This window comes from Adiantum capillus-veneris, chromosome 13 (assembly GCF_014529385.1).
Source record: "Adiantum capillus-veneris isolate H3 chromosome 13, ASM1452938v2, whole genome shotgun sequence".
In the NCBI taxonomy this organism is placed as follows: Eukaryota; Viridiplantae; Streptophyta; class Polypodiopsida; order Polypodiales; family Pteridaceae; genus Adiantum; species Adiantum capillus-veneris.
In genome coordinates this window covers 20,056,650-20,077,502 of record NC_140943.1, presented here as the reverse complement: position 1 = coordinate 20,077,502, position 20,853 = coordinate 20,056,650, and the positions used below count along the sequence as shown (strand labels likewise).

General features: G+C 43.9%; 1 protein-coding gene across 4 annotated transcripts in view; it reads right to left on the bottom strand.

The window, feature by feature from the left end:
* Nucleotides 1-8,699, bottom strand: part of LOC147443677 (Zn-dependent exopeptidases superfamily protein) — a 179,868-nt gene extending 171,169 nt beyond the window's left edge. Inside the window, exons 1-4 of one of the 4 annotated variants that reach the window (XM_086526479.1) lie at nucleotides 8,565-8,699; nucleotides 8,166-8,453; nucleotides 6,048-6,133; nucleotides 4,925-5,026 (exon numbers count right to left, since the gene is read on the bottom strand). In XM_086526479.1, coding sequence (XP_086382605.1) covers nucleotides 4,925-5,026; nucleotides 6,048-6,133; nucleotides 8,166-8,441 — 464 coding nt within the window. In that variant the 5' untranslated portion in view covers nucleotides 8,442-8,453; nucleotides 8,565-8,699. Of the gene's footprint in view, nucleotides 1-4,924; nucleotides 5,027-6,047; nucleotides 6,134-8,165; nucleotides 8,454-8,551 lie in introns of those variants that run through there. The other 3 variants (XM_086526478.1, XM_086526480.1, XM_086526481.1) reach the window with 3 other exon arrangements.
* Between the last annotated feature and the right edge of the window lie 12,154 nt (nucleotides 8,700-20,853).

The following is a 20,853-nucleotide window of genomic DNA, read 5'->3' as shown; positions in this document are numbered from 1 at the left end:
CTTTTTCTAATCGTGTTTTGCATCTAGGTACTCAATTACGCATGTCGAATGAAGAGCGCAAAGAGGCTTTTCTCTTTGGATTGGATGAGTATATCAAGTACGATGTCGAGGTACTCGATCCAATCGATCTCAACAAGGCGGTAGCGATTGCTCTCGCACAGGAGATGAAGCACAACAAGGGAAAGCCTAAGGAGAACAGACTTCCACAAGTACCTCGCAGACTCCTCAGTACGGTAAGAACGGTAAGAATGGTAAGAATGATAACTCTTCTAACCAATCTACCAACAGTATCTCATCAAAGAATTCTTCCAATGAATGTAAGGGTAAGGCTAACACAATTGCTAAACCTAAGCTTACTCCATATGAAAAGGTAGCACAAGGAATTGTAGGAGGATAAATCACTTCGGAAGAACAAAGCACTTATTCTAAGGAAGGTCGTTGTTTTCATTGTCACATTAAGGGTCACATAAAACGAACATGTCCTAAGCTTGAATCGAATGAATCTAAAGAACCCACAGCACCCACTACATCTGTCAATGCAATGAATGATAACACGATTGTGCCCAAAGTTGCTCAAGACCCTCCCATTGATGATTCACTCATTAAATGTTATGGTCGTACGTCGGGGCACAGTTTTGTCATATTGTTTGACCCAGGTAGTATGCATGATACGATCAGTTCCTCTCTTGTTGAGAGAGCCCGCCTCGAAGTTAGTCCGAGATCTCCTCTGGCTTTCGTCCTGGTACGGACGCTCTCATCACCGAGGAATGCCTTGATGTGTTGTTTGCAATCTAACAGACTGCCTTCACTAGAAGATTTGTTGTTTCTCCTCTCTCAGGATGTGATATGATTTTAGGCATTAAATGGTTTCGTGAGATTGATGCTGTCATAAAATTTGCGGCTAACACTATAACTCTCAATGCCGACAGTGATTCTCCTACTGTCTTTCATGGAGTGGACACTGCTCCTTCTCCATCTCTCATTGCTAATATGCAGGACAAGGTTGAAAGGATTCGAGATAAGGAGACTCTCTCAGTCTCTTTTTCTCCACAACATGACACATAGAACTTGCATGATTATGCGAAGCATGATGATTTCAACGATAATGATTTGGATGACAATGACAAGCATGATGATTTGCATGATCAAGATGTGATTTCTCACAAGCATGATAAGTTGCATGAAGATGAAGTGATTGTTCACAAGGATGATGTGTTAGTTGATGCTTTTTCTAGCGAAGCTAACCTCGTTGTAGATTCGATCAATCACCAAGAATCGATCTTGGCTTTCGAGTCGAGGTCCATAGATTTCCCACAAGAAGATTCGATAGATCCCGAAGAAGCGATCTTGGCTCTCGAGCCTTGGTCCAAAGAGCCCTCACAAGAAGTATTATGTGTTCGCACGATTGATACGCACGCATTGTTCGAGTGTTTCATTCGTGAAGGTTTCCTGTATTTTAGTCAGCATCGTTATGTGATCCCTTTTCCTAGGCATGACATATTGTATGTTGAGCACGTTTCTATCATGGATGAGCACGAATGTATACGGATTGTTCATGAAAAGCTGAAAAGTTTGAATGTAAGGAAGTCGCATTCCATGTCTCTTCCTTGGCATGACACAGTTTCCGAACGAGCACATGATAGTATGAGCACCAAGCATGGGCATTTCCATTGTGATTTGCCACAGTTGATTGATTTCGATCAAACAGAAAAGATTCAAGCGCATTGTTTGCATGTGTTTGATGAACGAGTTGTCACTCCGTCTCTATGTTCATCGACATTGCATACACAGTCTTTAGTAAGGACAAGATTTTTTTCCTTCACTTTACATGAATTGGATATGTTCATGGTTTTGTGTTGGAGATGGTTTCAGGAATTTTCAGCCATGGAGATTCTTGAAGACGAAAGAAGCAAGTCTCTAGACGAAGTTGAAGCATTGAAGGAGCCACAGAAGACTTTGAGTGGCTTTCAGCACTGCCCAAAGAAGCAAGCATTGCAGACCTTTATGAAGTTCAAGTACTGCACGACCCACACATCAGAGTGGGCCGACGAAGAGTCCCTTCCAAGATTCTGGATGCTATCGGCGATCTCCCTCGACGCCATACAGTTCGGTACCAATACCTCACTTTGAAAAGGAGGGGATGTCAACTGACACATCCCAACCCTATGTGTCCGTGGACAAGCTACACCATAACAGGGTTCCCGTCAGTCAAGTCAATCTAGATTAGCAGTGATCTGGCACTTTGTGAGTCTATTCGTAGACCGTGCATGCCCAGTCACTTAGCATAGATGCATATCCTCCGGTTGCACACAGCATGATCATCGGAATTCCCATCAGAATCCATTAGCATCAGTTAGGGGAATTTTCCGGTGCATTTACCCTATTTTCCTATTTTTGGTTATTTTCACTTATTATTTTTAAGTGACTTTCCAACAAAAGTAGGTAGGGCAATTTGCTAAGTTAATATATAAGCAAACCCAAGTTAGCACTTTCTTGCAGAAGAGGCAGCAGGAGCTTCCCGCTCAACAAGCACCTTCTCAGCAGTACCCCCCCGCAGTGGACCCTCGCCATACCTCCCATCCCATTGGCGTTTTTCCACAGCATCAGCATCGCCTTGAAGCTTCCACCTTCTAGCGCATTGTTCCCCCTTGCATGATCGCCCTACAGTGCCATTTCAGCCAGCGTTTTCATTTGCAGAAAAGCCCCAGCTTCAGCAGCGTTTTTCTTCCCCAAAACGCCAGCAGGAACTCAGATTCTCCAACGTTTTCAGTCCCATCACTAACGCTAGCCTTCATGCAGTTTTCAGCAGGGATAAAACGTAGAATTCAGCATATAGAACAGTAGCAGATCAGCCCCCATTCAGTTGCAGAAGTACCCCCAGGTTTAGCCCAAGAAAACGCAGCCAAAACAGTCATTTTCAGCCACCAAAACAGTCCCCGAATTCAGCGATTAGAGGCCTACAGATTTCAGCCATCGAGTCGTCGTCGTCATCGGCATAGTCCAACTTGCATCTGTCCATTGCATACACATTGTACACCTTTGTGCAATCAAAGAATAGACCACTCTAGCCGACGAGAGTGGGGCCTTCGGAGGAGGGTTTTACAACCTCTCGGGTGTCGTATCTCTTCTCTCTCCTTCTCTCAGTCTCATTCACTTGCACGCACAACATCCACTCACTTTGTTCGTGATCATAGCACTCTCCACAAGACGGAAGGCTCTCTCCTTCCCTAAGAACTAAAAGGAACCTTGAGCAATAAAGATCACTAATCTTGAGAAAAAACAACATTCATTCCGCTGCACCTTACAACTATAAAGATAAAGACATAAATTTCTTTGATTTCTAGCAAAAGAGAGCGCTGGAAGGACTAAGTATGTAGTAGAAGGCTGAAGCTCCCCATAAGAGAGAGGCTAGTAAATTATCAATAATATGGCATCTTTGAGGTAGCTTTATGTCCAGCTCCAACCCAATTCTTGGGTACATGTTGCGTCAAACAATATGCAATGTTCTTTGGCACACGCACAAATGTCATACTAGGTGGCCGAAGTATCTAGCAAGAAGATGGAAAGACACTTTCCTCGGCGGGAAGGAGTCTTCCTTTGGAGATGCCCAGTTGGTGTGCTTCCTATTTGATGCTATGCTTGCCAACACCAATTTCAATAGGCCTTGTCGGTGTCTAGGCATTCAACAGAGAGTAACGCTCATTTACCTAGGATTTGCTCGACGACTTCTAGCATAGTTCTCTGAGTCTTCCTATGCGACTTCCCGCTTCAATTAACAAGTACTTTTGATATTTGGTATCACGCACTTTCGGCTATTTGGTATCACTTTTATCTCTTACCAAAATTGAAGAGAGGAGACACAACACTAAATTTGTTAGTATAAAAGAGGTCTCTTTTTTAAGATAATACTAAATCTTACTTTTGAGAGCTGATCTTTGCATGGTTGGAGAATTGCTGTGCAATTACATCACATATAACTTCATATTGAAGATTGATATTTTAGGCTTAGGGTTTGTACACGCATGATGACAATAGTGGATGATATGCATGACACAAACTCATATATCACACCCACTGAATGACTCCTTGCTCAGTTGTTCTACTACTTAGTTCTTTGGCTCTTTCAAAGAAAATGTTGCTCGACTTTTAGTGAGATAGATCCAGAGAGACAGATGGGGAAGGTTATCTTAGGGACAAGTGGAGAGAAAAGGAGACGACATCGAGATGGGCTCCCACCCTCCTCGTGGGCTTGGTGATCTATTTGGAGTTGTCGGAACGACCACATGTTCCTTAACCCTTTGAAAGATCCCTTCTACTATTCCATTGCTCCTCTTTGCTAGACACTACAGTTCAACTTTCATATATACCTGTGTCAACCTTGGAGATTATTTCTAATTGCATGCTGGTGCTTGGTCTGGAAGAGAGCTACACCACAACATACATAACCCCTGCTATTTTTAACCTTTGGAACCTTTCTGCAGTACGTTTTCCCTTATCAATTCAAGTCGCAAAGTGCTTACAACAACATGCCAGCAAACCATGCTTGATGACCTGATATGTGACTAAGGATATCTTATGTGTAATTATGAAGCGCTTTGTGACTAACTTCCCCTCTTACCTTGATAAATAAAATTCCCTCTAGACTGCCCTAGGAGACCCTACATCCTTATGAGTGATGTGTGTGATACCTTGGTGTACAACAAATTCTGAGTAGAGTGGTAAAGGCTTTGTCTGGCTTGGAAACAACCTTAAGAAAGCCTGTCACAATGAGACTTGACTCTCATTTTATTTTATTCAGAAGGATACATAATTTATAAAAATTAAATTCCCAGACAATCCAGCAGCCAAAACACCTGATTTCATAGCTGCATCAAGCACCATCAAGCAAACGAGGAATATTGAATGGCTTTCCAGTAAGCAATACCTGATAGCAATGTTTGTATGATTCTTGTAAGCCAAACCAATACTGTGTTTCAAAAACATCATGTTGAAAGAACCATAAACAGAAGTCTGATCTATCTCCACCCTAACATAAAGTAGAAAAAAAATTAGCTCATAGGAGAGAGAGAAAGGTTATGTTGCAAAAAGAAAAGATTTTATTTGAACCTTCTAAAGGTTAAAAGACAACAACACCGTCTCATATGCACATATTATAAGCTAGGGATGAAACAAGGCTCCATAGGAACAGGAGGGTCATGTCATGCAATGAGAAGGATTGCGCCTGAGAATGTAACCTAGCTCCATCTAATGTCATGTGTCCTGTTTAGGATGTTGGATAGTCAGCCCACAGCAATAGACCCATGAAGGAAGCCCCGACTCCATGCAAACAGAAGAAGCTAGTAATCTGAAGTTGGGATCCTGTACTTTTGTACCCAAGGAAGTGAATGCTCTCTAGCTCCAACAAAATTGCCCCTAAACATTTCTAATCAGGTATTGCAGAACTCCGCAAAGTAAATGCAACCACACACGTGAACGAAACCTCACACTAAAGAGACAGTGATCACTACCTTGAATCTCAAAATGCATTGGACAGTAACATTCATACTATTCTTCAACGGCACGGCCAAATGACAATCTCCATCAATGTCCCTATCTTGACATCTGAGATGCCCTCCACACGTCAAATCTCCAAAGAGGGCGAAGGTAACCACAGGTATCCAATGGTAGTTCCCATACTACATATACGTGTGTTCCATATGAATAGTTCATGTCAAGTGAACTTAAGCTGTCAGAATCGGTTCATTGTGATGTTCCCTCTTTCCCATACACATGCGACTCAATGTGCCATGCGAACATGTTGTACATAAGTCAAAGCCCAGGTAAGACCAGACAAGCCCAAGGGACGACGGCCAGAAAACTTGCAAGCCTTTTTGAAGGATATGCATGCTCAAATAGGCTATTATACTAGATCGCACATTGGAATTTAGAAAATCAATGGATGAGTCAATTAAGCCTACTAATTGAAACATCAACAAACAGCCACAGCTTCATGTCAAAATTAGTTCTTTCTATCTACATCATTTACTTTCATCATAACACAATCTAACCTGAGGTTCACACTTGCCCGTTGCTTGTAGCTTTCTAATTGTAGCTTCAAGTAATTTGCAGCTTCCATCAAACCAATGCTTCCCTCCTGGACAACCAATTCGCACAATCAGAAGTTAAATATAAGATTTCCTTCAAGACAAACACAAATCAGCCCTTTCCAAAAACTGCCTTTGATCCAGTAAATTGATACACTTACTTCTCTCAAGACCTGAATTTTTTAAAAGACAGAAAATGTATTCTTTACTCGCATGTATAATAACTAGCCCGAACATACAGCACGAATGTAAAGGATCTTGAAATGGATAAAATTCCCCAACACTAAAAAGGCCATGAAAAACGGTAGTTTGAACTAATAAGCTAGTGGCTATCTAGGAATCTCTGAACTTGCAACATGGAAGAGTGCTGATGATGCCCATTCCACAATGACACAAAAGACTTAAGAATGCAAAGCAACTCAGCGACCTCTCCGAGAGCGCAGGCCAATTCAGCTGCTGAGTTTGGTGCCGTGCCTACTGCACAAGAAGGGAGCCAAGCCATGAAACCAGCAAGACACCTGACAAGGTGGTTAGACACTACAACAATATTTGTCAGTCCCCTACCTTGGGTGATCCATTTGTACAGGTAGAGACTGTTGGAGAGTTGTTGCAGTTATCCATGGTCCAAATGTTCTCCCTCTAGAGGAGGATGTGGAGCCAGCTTGGGAGTCAGTGGTTCCACGTGCAGCGGACAAGATTGACAGTCTATTTGGCGGCTTTCTATAGCATGTCGCTCCTCTCTTGCAGAGCTTGGGTTGAGGGTCTCTTGATTTTGCCATCATAGCTGCAATCTCAGTATTGATGTTTACTTTTATGTTGGATGTATGTTCCTGATTCACTTTGAGAGGAAGATAAACAGCAGTTTACACTGTCAGTTTTGATGATGTTCCTTCAAATGTAGTATGCAAGTCATTCATGATATATGGTGGTTGGTGCAATTCTTTGGTTCTTCGTCATCGAACGGTTGATGTCTCAGTAGCCTCGGTTGTCCACATTCTTGGACTTCCCACAGTGGTTTGGAGATTCTTGCATGTAGTATGTGATCGGAGGTGCAAATTTCCGACTCTTACTAAAAAGGTAAAGTATTTGTGAGTTGGGAAGAAATGGTCCGGATACCCTCATTTAATGCCTATGCCCTCAATTTTGATGCTATCTCCTCGAGCGGTCAGTAGCAGTACTTGCTGCAGATGTTGGTTGTGCAAGTCATGAGTCGGTTGAGTTGAGGAGATTCTTGTTAGAGCTTAATTTACTTCCAACGCACCGCATTTTACTTCCCAGATGTCTTTCAAGGTAGAGGTTGGATGGTATAACAGCCGTGTATTGGTCGACCTTGAAGTTCTGTTGCAAATATCCTCTTCCACGAAACCCTCACCCACAGTTGCACATTGCCCACTCCAACTCCCTGGATTGTCTTCCTTTCCACAAGATAAGAGGGGGTGTTAAAAGTTATGGAATCTCTCTCTGGATTGTCAAGAGTTTTCAATCACAATGCTACCCTTGGACAAAGATGACCAAATACTTGCCCAAAGCATCCCTTACAAACTTTGAACTAAGGAGCATGCCAAATAGCGCTAAAGAGCCGAGCGGTGGATCTCCTATCTTTATTCCAATGGCAATTATGCTACCACAAATGATAAATTGATTTGGCTTATCAATCTACAAAATTTAAGCCTTGTCTGCCAAGTTCTAAGGGGAGAAGAAAACCACTAGTTTGGAGCTTGATTATTTAATATGAGTAACTAGCACACAGTGCGCTCGAGTTTTTTTAAGGTTTTGTACTGCATTCAAAACTCTCAATCAAATATCGGTTCCAAGCTGAAATAGCCTACTCTTTGAAAGCTCAATCCAACTTGTATTGTACATTAGGACCGCTCTTGATGTTTTTTCTTGTAGTGTAGTTTCTTTTGGTCCAAAAACGATCATCAACCCCAAGACTCTACTGTCAATTTATAGGCATTGAATAGAAACCAGGCAAGAACAAACATGAAAAAGGGAAATCAAACCCAGGTGCGACGACAAGGAATCCTTGAAATTGCAGTGCTCAAAAACAGAAAAACTCAATCGGAATAAGGTAAGAGGTACCTGGCGAATGCCAATCTCATCCGCTAAATGCCAGATATGCTTCATTGTTCGACCTTCTGAGAATTTATCCAGGGATGCATTGTAAGGCAAAGGGGTTACACGTGAGCCATAAAGGGCACTGTGTGTAACCCACAAAAGCCCAGCATATGTGATGCAAAGAATAGCCAGAGCGTGAAAAGCAAGCTTGAAAGAGACCATCGAATCTGTAGCACGGTCAGCTACCCTCCGCTTCTCCTTGTTAGACTTTGAACTGTGTCTGAAGGAGGTCTCCCCCATGATTGTTAAATTCTGTACAAAGTAAGACACTCTCTTCTCTCTCTCTCTCTCTCTCTCTCTCTCCTTCCCTCCTACACACACACACAACAAGCGAGCGCGCACATACGCACGTGCATACATTACCGTCCGAACATGACAGAAGGGTGGCAGCGCCTATGTTGCAGGCGCAGTGCGGGCGATAGTACTCAAAGCAAAGTATAGCCTATGTACTGCCAGGACGCGTAGTCCGGACCAGTGTTCGGAAAAATGTGACTCAGCTTAATATCGTGCCGTCAAAAATACCGGGAAAAACCCTAAAAATGACCTAATTCTCTAAAACTTCCTCTTGACAAAATCGACAAAAGGAATTTTGTATCTTTGGGGAAAAAAAAAAATCCCAAACACCGGTTCAGACTCAGGTTCGACCGCCAGCAGCGGCACATGCTAAAATCCCGAGCTTGCCGATTAGGGGCCATTCGAGAATCAATCCTAGTATCATTTCAAATTAATTTTTCAACACTTGTGATGTCATCATTAGAAGCACAAAAGCCTTTAGAGGGCAAGGCCAAATGGAGCTGCTTTTTAGCTCACGCAACCTGTCGGAGGCAGGTCTTGTTCACTCTTACCAAGGGGTCATTCCTATATTGTTTTTTGCGCTCACTCATTTGAGTATATGTGTGCATACCTAAGTGTATGTGTGTGTGTGCATGTGTGTGTGTGTGTGTTGCTCTGTCGCGTAGATCTTGTGCACGCTGCGCGCAGCAGCAGCCATCTGCAATTTTGCCAGCGAGGGTGTGTGTGTGTGTGTGTTTTGGGGTACGCATTGTTCTGCCCCTGCGCGACTGCTCCTGCGCAACCTTTTACCCAGCACGCCCACCTGCTCGACGCTGTTGAGGAGCGCAGTTTTGCCCAGCACGTATGTCAGTGGGAGTGCGGCAGGTTTTGCACGCCAAGTGTGGCTAGCGCTGTTCTGTTTTGTCTCGCTGTGTAGGACTGGCAGGGCAGATTGTAATGTTTTCAATTGGTAGGGATCACAGGTTAGGTATTGAGTAAAGCTCCAAATTCTCTGGGCAGAGTTCAGCTGATGTATATTGCTGTGGGTTTTGGATGCTTCTTTCTGTGAAGTATGTACATAGCTTTGGTTCATATGTTATTTGCAAAGTTTTCTCCACAGTAGTTTGCAGAATTTTATCGCCAGTTGGTTTTGTTTGAAGAAGGGGTTTTTTTAATTTATGTTTGACTCACTGTGCGTCTTTAAGCGTCGGAAAGCGATGGAACCCAAGTCGGAGGCAGCTTCTGAGATCAAGGCATGCTTGTATGAGGACTTTGAGGAGGCTCGACATGCATGGAATGGTCAGGTGCCTGCTCTTGAGGTGCGCATTCCGTACAGGACCTCATGGACCCATTTGCACACTACGCTATGAATGCAGTTATCCTATTTTTCCCGGGGAAAATGCCTACTATGCAAGATGTCGGCCAATGGGTAGATTTTCTCCTTAAGCGACAAGCTGCCCGTGGTGTCTATTTTGGGGCGCGTGGATTTTATGAAGTTTTGCTCGCAGATATGGAAGCTCGAAATCTTTTGCTTGAGATGTCTCCCCTATTTTTTAATACGCAGACGACACATGTTCTCCCGTGGTCACTCACTAAAGACTACCAGAGTCTTATTCGTCACAAATGCCCAGTGTGGATGAAAATTGTTGATTTTCCCCGCACGTTGAGACATTTCCTGCCCGTTGTTGGCTGCGCAGCTTGGAAAGGTTATTTGTCCTCCAAAATTGGATGTGAATACCAACAGGTTTTGCATTCTCTAGGACACGGACAAGGTTACCCCTGATAGTATTATGGTTGACTCAGGTGATCCATGGGTGGGCAAGCGCCCCTTTAAACTAAAATGGGGAATTTGTGAATTCATGTTTTCGATGTGGAAAATTTGGTCATATGCAATCCGAATGTCCAGAGCCGGTCTTAATGCAACCCCCTCCCTCTGTTGTTCCTTTGTCCACCTCTATCCCTACTAGAAAACCCACAAGTGAAGTGAAGCAAAGTGGAGTCTCTATTGCTAAAGTGGCTTCGAATGTGGACAAAGGGAAAGGCAAGGTACAACAATTCACTGATCTTGGGAATGGGACTGCTACTAAAAGCAAAAATGTTGGACCTGCTGATGTTAATACATGGGTGGTGCCGAAAAAAGCATTGAAGATTCGCACTCCAATTTCTTCTCGTAATTACGTTCCTTCTGTTAATGCCAACAAGAATGCATCGTTTAAGCAACTTCCATGTAATGACAATCGCACGCTGATTGATGCATGGGACAAAGCGATGCCCTCTTACAAAGATGTACTCCTTGGTGAGACTTCCACATCGCATGTGAACACTGTGGACACATTTCCTGCCCTGACTCAGAGGTCGGGTCCTCGTACGAATGTAGTGGATGGAGACGTGTCTATGGGCACCTCCACTTGATTATGATACTTGTTGCTTTTTGTACATATGTTTCCAATGCAAAGTCATATTAAATGCATCTCATACAATGTGCATGCGTTATGCAACCTTGACAAATGGCGGTTGACCTGGCACTATGTACATACATGTAGGGCAGACATAGTTGTATTGCAAGAGCATAATCAGCACGATTTTGTTGGTCAATGTTGCTATTTTGCCGGATATTGGATTGCGTACGTTGGCTCGCAAGATTTCTCGAGTTTATTGATGCTGGTTCGACATGAGCTTCAGTCTGTTCTGCTATACAATGATCCGCATGGTCGGTGGATGGTTGTGCAGTGTTTGTTGAATGGTCGAGTTTATGAATTTGGAGGTACTTATGCATATACGGCCTCTGGGCAAAGAGCTGCTTTATGGCAAGAAATCTCGTCTCACCCATGGACCTCGAATGCATTCCTATGTGGAGATTTCAATAATACCCCTGATTTGCTTGACAGCACCACAGGAAATTCGCATATGTTGCTTGCGGAGAAACACAAATGGGATCTTCTTGTTGCCTCTGCTCAAATGATTGATATATAGAGTTGTTTGCATCTTGATGCCTCTGGTTTTACCTTTCAGCATGCTGCTATTCGTCTTATAGAGCACGATTGGATCGTTGGTATTTACTTAATGGGCAACGATATGAAGAATTTGTATGTGACATGAGGATAGATTATGCTCTGTAGCTATCGGATCATTATCCTCTTTTGTTGTCTTTGTATTTTGGACAGCCTCTTTGTGATCGGTCTCTTCACAATAAACGTTTGTTGCATGTTAATAATGCCTATCTTACTCATGAAGTTTTTCGTCACATGATTGTTGGTATTATTCCCCCGCTGTTGGCTCAAATGCATATTGATTTGGATGATGCCTCGTATTGTTTTGTCATGAGAGTACAAAGTGTGATTTCTGACTATGGTAATTGGCTGACTTATGCCCCCTGTCTGACTCTGAAATGACGGAGTTATGTGAAGCTAAAGTGTGTATTCAGCAAAATGATAAGAGGAAGATTGCTAAGTGGCAGACGCGTGCACGTCAACAAGCTTTTATGGATAAAGGTTGTGCTTCGAAGAAATTTTTTAAGCATCTGCATCATTCAAGAGTCTCACAGTCAAAATTAAACGGGTTATGCTTCCCTCGATTGCTTGGACTTCTTCGAAGCGGGAACTTGTTGAGGTAATGGTTTCACATTATCGTAAGGTGTTTGCTGCTCCATCTCAGCCTTCTTCGACAGCTTGTCCAGCACGTGAATTGTTGCTTTCTTATGTTCGTCCGATCCTATCTTCGTAGGAGGCACAATTCCTTGAGGATCCTTTCTCTGTCTCCGAATTGCATGGTGCCTTGCTTGCATTGGGCCGGTGGAGATCTCCCGGTTGGGACGGACTTACTGTGGAATTTTTCCTCTCATTTTGGGATGCTCTTAAACAACCCCTGGTTTTCATGTTAAATGTGGCATGGGAAAAACAGGATCTACCAATTTCATGGAAAGAGGGCTTCCTTAAGTTGTTGCCCAAGCAAGCACTTTGCGAGCAGTTCTCTCATTGGCGGCCCATAACTTTGATGCCGGTGATATACAAGATTTTGGCTAAAATGTTGGTCCACCACATCAAGGACTATTTGTTTACAGGACTTCATCAGGCTCAGTATGGTTTCATTCCTCGTCGTCAAATCATGGACAATTTGGCTAATATTATGATTGGCATGGAGTATGCTAAGTATACGCAACAAGATGTGTTGGTCATGCAAGTTGATATTGAAAAGGCCTTTGACACTATGCATTGGGACTTCATTGCTGCCACAATGAGATGTCTAGGATTTGGTCCTAAGTTGGCCAATGTGGTTTATTTCTTGTATGATTGTAATACGTCTTCGAGAATCCTGGACGGGGAATTGACAGAATCGTGGCCGCTTGGTTGTTCGGTTAGGCAAGCTTGCCCTATTAGTGCTTTGTTGTATGCAATTGCCTCTCATCCTTTGTTGATGTATCTTGATTACTTGACCTCTGTGCAGCGTCTTCATGGTTTGCAACTACCATCGGGTCATACCTTTATTGGGCAGGTTTATGCAGATGACTCGTTGTTTATGCCTCGGAATCAGCAAAACGATGTTCGAGTGATTATGAATGCTTTGGAATCGTTTGCGATTGCGGCTGGTCTTAAAGTCAATTTCTGTAGATCAAAGCTTCTGCTGCTTTGTTCTTGTGATTGGCATGCTCTATTGTGGCCAGGAGAGATTGTTCTTCCGAATGTAATCACTAGGCATTTGGGTTATCCAATTGGATGGAATGTTACTCACACGCAGAAAGTGGATTGGGTTATGAATCGCTTGAATGTTAAATTGCATTACTGGAAGCTTTCTACTTGGCCACTACATGTTCGCCTGAGAATTGTTCAAAGTATCCTCATGGCATATGTTCAGTTCTTTTTGCCATTGTTGCATTGGCCCCGCCATTGTCTTGACTCTCTCATGTCGGCCATTTGTCTCAATTGTGGCGAACGCATGCTCACAAAAAAGGTTTGCGTCTGATGTGGCAAAACTCTGTACACCAAAGCGCTTTGGTGGTTTGAATATTTTGGACCTGCGTAGGCATGTCCTTGCTAGGAAGACTATGCTTTTGCCTACACACGCAACAATCTCTGCCTTGGACTCTTATGTTTGCACACTAGAGTCAGCATGTGGTTACATCATCATTTGGTCACTGGAAATCATCCATGTGGGAGGCAGTATTTGGTCAGATGGATGGTCATATTCTTGGATTCCCACTTTCTTCCACCTTGATTTCTGCATGGAAACAGGTTACGATTCATCTATCGTGGAATGCTCGGAGGGAAGGAAATTCACTTCGTGCGGAGAGCCTTCATTACAGTCGGGCTTTTTCTCTTACTTTGGTCGACCGTTCGCCTCGCCAGGCGTATTTTCTCTTCTGCCGTGGCATTCGAGTGGTTGAGGATGTGGTGGATGCAGCTGGTTTCACTTTCGAGTTTCCATTTGCTGCTCGCCGCTTTGGATTGGGCATGCACTATCGCCAGTTTTGGAGAGAATTATAGCAAATGCTGATAGGTTTCTTACTCGTTCACCTTTGGATGATGGTGATCGCATGTCTGACTGGAAGCTTGGGGAAATGCCATTTCAAGATATTTCTGCCGGCCGGGCATATGCTCTTCTTCTGCCTCATCCATGGATTGTTGATCATTGCAACGCTATTTGGCACATGCATAAATCAGATATTTGGTGGCGAAGGATTATATCTGCAGTATGGGAAAGCCATTTGCCGTTGAAGGAGCGTTTGTTTCTTTGGCGGTGTTTACTTGCTGTGCTCCCAGTGGGTACCTTTCTTAGGATGCGCCGTATCTGCCCTTCATCATGTGTTCGTTGCTTATCTGCCGAGGAGGATGTTTGTCACCTCTTGTGGGATTGTTGTGTCACTCGAGACTTCCTTCATCAGGTATCTGCGTGTATGCGGCTACGTTTTCCCACGACGGTATTCCATAAGCGGTTTTGGGTTTTTGGTATCTTCTCGTCGGTGTTCCATTGCTTTGCATCCTTCTTTATGTGGGTCAGGTTTTGGGCGTACTGGAGCCTGTGGCGACAACGTAATGGCTATATGTTCCATCGCATTCATACAAATCCCCTACCTTTCTTCAAAATTTCCCTGCGGCAGTCTTTGCGGTTCGCCTTGGAAGTTGGTGATATTACGGCAAAGATACATCAACTTTCTTATGAATGCTTTTAGCTATTTTGTACAACCGAACACTGTTGTGTTCCTTTCCTTGTACATCTTTTTGGTGGGTTTTCCTCTCTTTGAGGTTTCCCACACATAGATAAATCAAATTGATTTACAAAAAAAGGTCTGTGTGTGTGTGTGTGTGTGTGCGCGCATATCTGGTGGATCTCGCTTGTTTTTACCAACGGACCAATCCTATGCAGTTTTTCAAGCTCAAACATGTGAGTACGTGTGTACGTAACTAAGTGTGTGTATAAGTATGTATGTATGTGTGTGTGTGTGTGTGTGTGTGTGTATGTGTGTGTCCATCCTCAAGATACACATCACATTCTCCCTATCTCTCCCTTGTTGGCATCCCTCACCACACCGCCTCTCTCTCTCTCTCTCTCTCTCTCTCTCTCTCTCTCTCTCTCTCTCTCTCTCTCTCTCTCTCTCTCTCTCTCTCTCTCTCTGTGTGTGTGTGTGTGTGTGTGTGTGTGTGTGTGTGTGTGTGTGTGTGAAAGCGTGTGTGTGGTGAACGGAGCCTCTGTCGCGCAACCTCCTGCCCCAGCTTGGTCGCACGAATCACCACCTGATGTAGCTTCGTTCGCAGAGTTGGCTATTCAGCAATTGCTAGCGGTTCTGTGCCTCGTGTGTGTGTGTGTGTGCGCGCTTGCACGCGTGGGGGATTTGGGTGTGTGGTAAATCCTTCTGCCACTCATTTGTCACGTGACTCTGTTCTAAACAACATCTACCCTGTGCAGGCCCTTCATAGCGCGTCGGTGGTTAAAGTTTGATTTCGCCTGCACGCGGTCCTTCTGTCGTTTTGTGTGTGTGTGTGTGTGTGTGTGTGTGTGTGTGTGAGAGAGAGAGAGAGAGAGAGAGAGAGAGAGAGAGAGAGAGAGAGAGAGAGAGAGAGAGAGAGAGAGAGAGAGAGAGAGAGAGAGAGAGAGAGAGAGAGAGAGAGAGAGGTGAGTGTGTGCAGACGTGTTTGTTTGGAGGTTTTGTAAAATCGTTAGGTTTTCAGCTTGATTAAAGTTTTAAGGCAACAGGTTTCTGTACAACCAGCCTGTGTGTGTGTCTGTCTGTGTCAATAGCAGTCAAATATAAAAAAACCCCAAAAAAAGAATGTGTGTCTGTGTGCGAGCTTCACATGGATTGGACTGATCAGTGTATTTACAAGCGTTGAAAAGCCATGGAATATTCGGATGTGGATGCTTTAAGCCTTATAAAAAAAATGTTTGCATGAGGACTTCGAGGATGCACGTCAAGCCTCTCTCTCACCACACCGCCTCTCTCTCTCTCTCTCTCTCTCTCTCTCTCTCTCTCTCTCTCTCTCTCTCTCTCTCTCTCTCTCTCTCTCTGTGTGTGTGTGTGTGTGTGTGTGTGTGTGTGTGTGTGTGTGTGTGTGTGTGTGTGTGTGTGTGTGTGTGTGAAAGCGTGTGTGTGGTGAACGGAGCCTCTGTCGCGCAACCTCCTGCCCCAGCTTGGTCGCACGAATCACCACCTGATGTAGCTTCGTTCGCAGAGTTGGCTATTCAGCAATTGCTAGCGGTTCTGTGCCTCGTGTGTGTGTGTGTGTGCGCGCTTGCACGCGTGGGGGATTTGGGTGTGTGGTAAATCCTTCTGCCACTCATTTGTCACGTGACTCTGTTCTAAACAACATCTACCCTGTGCAGGCCCTTCATAGCGCGTCGGTGGTTAAAGTTTGATTTCGCCTGCACGCGGTCCTTCTGTCGTTTTGTGTGTGTGTGTGTGTGTGTGTGTGAGAGAGAGAGAGAGAGAGAGAGAGAGAGAGAGAGAGAGAGAGAGAGAGAGAGAGAGAGAGAGAGAGAGAGAGAGAGAGAGAGAGAGAGAGAGAGAGAGAGAGAGAGAGAGAGAGGTGAGTGTGTGCAGACGTGTTTGTTTGGAGGTTCTGTAAAATCGTTAGGTTTTCAGCTTGATTAAAGTTTTAAGGCAACAGGTTTCTGTACAACCAGCTTGTGTGTGTGTCTGTCTGTGTCAATAGCAGTCAAATATAAAAAAACCCCAAAAAAAGAATGTGTGTCTGTGTGCGAGCTTCACATGGATTGGACTGATCAGTGTATTTACAAGCGTTGAAAAGCCATGGAATATTCGGATGTGGATGCTTTAAGCCTTATAAAAAAATGTTTGCATGAGGACTTCGAGGATGCACGTCAAGCCTGGGAACGATCCGCTAGTGCGCATCCCTATACAGGAGCTTATGGATCCTGTTGCTCAATATGCACTTAACGCAATGATTCTTTTTTTCCCGAGTAGAATGCCTACAGCTCGGGATGTAGGCCAATGGGTTGATTTCCTACTCAAACGGCAAGCAGTCCGAGGGGTTTACTTTGGCGTGCGAGGGTTCTATGAAGTCTTGTTGGCCGACATGGATGCTCGGGATGCTCTGCTTGAAATATCTCCTCTTTTTTTCAATAAGCACATGACTCATGTACTGCCCAGGGCTCTCACCAAGGACTATCAGAGTCTCATTCATCACATGTGTCCTGTCTAGGTTGAGGTGGTCGACTTTCCTCGCACTTGGCGTCACTTTCTTCCTTTGTTGGTTGCTCAGCTGGGCAAAGTCATTTGCCCTCCTAAGCTGGATGCAAATACAAACCGTTTTTGTATTCTGCGGGACACATATATCCCCACAATAGCGGGTATTTTGATCGATTATGGGGATGCAGTGGTTGGAAAGTGTCCATTTAAGCTTAAATGGGGCAAGTTTGCAAATTCTTGCTTCCACTGTGGTGAATTTGGTCATATGCAGTCCGAATGTCGAGAACCAAATCTGCAACCACCTCCTTCGATCGTCCCTACTCCTCAACCTCGCTCACCTCCAAAATCTTCTACTGAGTTTCAAACCAAAGGTGCTTCAACCTCCTCCCCGACAAGTGGGGCGAATAAACGCAAAGGGAAACGATTACAATTGTCTGCACTTTCTACTTCTCTAAAGATTAAAGACAAGAAAAAGAACAGGTTTCAACCTCTCAAACTTGGATAGTGCCCAAGAAACCCGCTAAAGCTGCTATAGCCTGTATTCCAGCATCTTCTCGTAATTATGTGCCCCCTTTGAAGAACGCTGCTCAGAAAAACTCCCTTGTAATGACAACACTTCTTTGGCTGAAGCTTGGGACAATGTAGTCGCTCTTACAAGGAAGTTGTTACAGGAGAAGCCTCTTCATCGCAAGGTGCCTTTATTTTCAATCATCCGGGTCCAGGTCTTGACCCACCTCCTCAGGTACCTACAGCTGGGGAGGATGTGTCGATGGGAACTAGTACTTGAGTTTTCTCCCCTTTTTCTCGTTTCCTCGCCCACTGTATATACCATATAGAATGCATAGTTCTTTAAATTGCATCTCCTACAATGTACGTGGGTTATGCAATCACGACAAGTGGTGGCTTACCTGACACTTTATACATACATGTAAAGCAGACATTGTGATTCTTCAAGAGCATAACCAGCATAAATTTGCAGGACAAACTTCTTACTTTGTGGACTACTGGATAGCTTATGTAGGATCAGTTGGCTATTCTGGAGTGCTTATACTTGTTCGACATGAACTCTTCCCGACCTTGGTTTTCAATGACCCAGCTAGGAGATGGATGATCATCCAATGTATTGTTAATGGGGAAGTTTTCGAATTTGGAGGATTACACGCATACACAGCTTCTGCAGATAGGGCACGGTTGTGGAGTGCTATCTCCTCTTATTGTTGGCGTTCCAATGCCTTTCTTTGCGGGGATTTCAATAATGCACCAAACTTTGTGAATAATACTACTGACCATTCTCACGTGCTTTATATGGAACGGCAATCATGGGACCAATTTATGTCGACATGAAATGGGCTTGATTTGTGGCCCTTTTTGCATGCAACTGATCCAGGATTCACTTTTCAGCATAATGCTCAATCTATGTATCGCACTCGGCTGGATCGCTCGTATCTTTTTCACATGCAACAGTATGATGACTTTGTATGCGAGATGAGGATTGATTATGCTACGTGTCTCTCGGATCACTTTCCCGTATGCTTGAAACTTTATTTTGGCTCTTTTGATGTCAATGACCGCCTACCCAAGAAGAGACTTTTGCGTGTCAATAATGCTTATCTCAAGCATGAGCCTTTTCACGCTATGATTCTGGATATCATCCCGCCTTTGATCTCCCAAACGTACGTTGATATGGACATAGCCTGGTTCCGCTTTGTTATGCATGTTCAATGTGTTATCCAGGATTATGGGAGGGATTATTTGTCGTAGTTAAGGCAACAGGTTAATCAGGCAAAGGATGCTTGTAGCAGATTAATGCACTTGGCTAATCATTCTTCTCTTACTGCCACTCAAACGACTGAGTTGCTTTCTACTCGCGTTATGTTACGACACAATGATGAGAGGAAATTGGCCAAATGGCAGATTCGAGCTCATCAACAGGCTTTTGCAGATAAAGGATGTGCTTCTAAACAATTCTTCCAGCATTTGCATCACTCCAGGCAGTCTCAAGTTATACGGAGAGTTAAATTACCATCACAGGAGTGGACCTCCACTTTCCGAGAGCTAGCACTAGACCTACACTCTCATTATAGCAAGATTTTTGAGGCCCCTTCTTCTCCAACGAGAGAAGCTCGCCAAGCGTGTCACATGTTTCTATCGGATGTTACTCCCATTCTTTCGATGCGGCAGGCTCAAGACTTGGAAGTTGTTTTCACTAAGTCGGAATTGTATGCCAGCTTTCTTGATTTGGGTCGATGGAGAGCTCTTGGTTGGGATGGTCTCTCTGTGGATTTTTTCTCGTCTTTCTGGGATTATTTGAAGTTGCCTCTGTTGTTCATGATGAATACAGCTTGGGAACAACAGGAATTGCCCTCCTCTTGGAAAGAAGGTTTGCTCAAGCTGAGAGTTAAGCATGCATTGTGTGAAGAATTCTCTCATTGGCATGGCCGATTACACTCATGCATGTGGTATATAAATTAATGGCAAAAATGCTTGTTAACCGACTTAAGTGCTTTCTGCATGAAGGCTTGCATCGATTTCAATACGGCTTCATTCCACGATGTCAAATTATTGATAACCTTGTGAATGTCATCGTTGGAATGGAATAGCTTGGTGCAGTGACAATGGAGGCGAGTACATCTCCTCCAAGTTCAAGGACTTTTGCCGTAAAAGAGGTACTAGAAGACAGTTTACCATGCCTTATACACCCGCCTAAAACGGTGTGGCTGAGAGGATGAATAGAAACATCCGGGAACGGGTCACTTCTATGTTGTCTATGGCCAACTTAGCTCAAGAATTTTGGGGAGAAGCTGTTACGATCGGGTGCTTACTTGATCAATCGATCACCTAGTACACCACTAAACTACAAGGTTTTGCACAAGATATGGACGGGCAAAGAGCCCAATTATAACATGTTACGTGTATTTGAGTGTGAGACATTCTCACATGTGTCAAAAAAGCTTAGACAAACATTGGACCCCAAATCACACAAGTGTATCTTCATTAGATATGGTGTGGACGGAGAGATGGGACATCGTCTCTAGCACCCAAAATCTAAGAAGGTTATACGAAGATCTTAGGTGATATTCAACGAGTTTAAGATGCATAGAAAGCCAGTTAAAGACATTGAGTATCGTAGAATATGGTTTGAGGATGTTTCCTCACCGCCAGTTACACAGAATGTTGGACGTGCTAGTGATGCATCTTCCACTAGTACACACACTCATGTTGCTCCACATACAGCAGAATCGAGCAGTCATACACTTCGGAGATCTACTCATACATATCGTGCACCTGAGCATTTTGAGCCAAGATCACTGATTGCGGTGAACCCACTTGCTACAAAGAGGCCATTCAAGTGGATGATAGCCTGAAGTGGAAAAAGGCTATGCAATTTGAGTATATCTCGATCTTAGCAAATGAAACTTGGGAATTGACAGAGTTTCCTGCGGGTAAACAGGCATTGCCATGCAAATGGGTGTACAAGAAGAAGTATACCACAGATGATCCCGAGTCTAAGTATAAGGCAAGATTGGTTGCAAAAGGGTTCAAGCAAACTAAAGGCATGGATTTCGATGAAATCTTTTCTCCAATGGTCAAGATGACTACATTGCGTCTTATGCTTGGTCTAGTAGCCATGGAGGAGATGCAATTGGTCCAAATGGATGTGAAGACAACATTTCTTCATGGGGATCTTGAAGAGGATGTCTACATGAAACAGCTAGAAGGTTTTGCGATAAAGCCTGG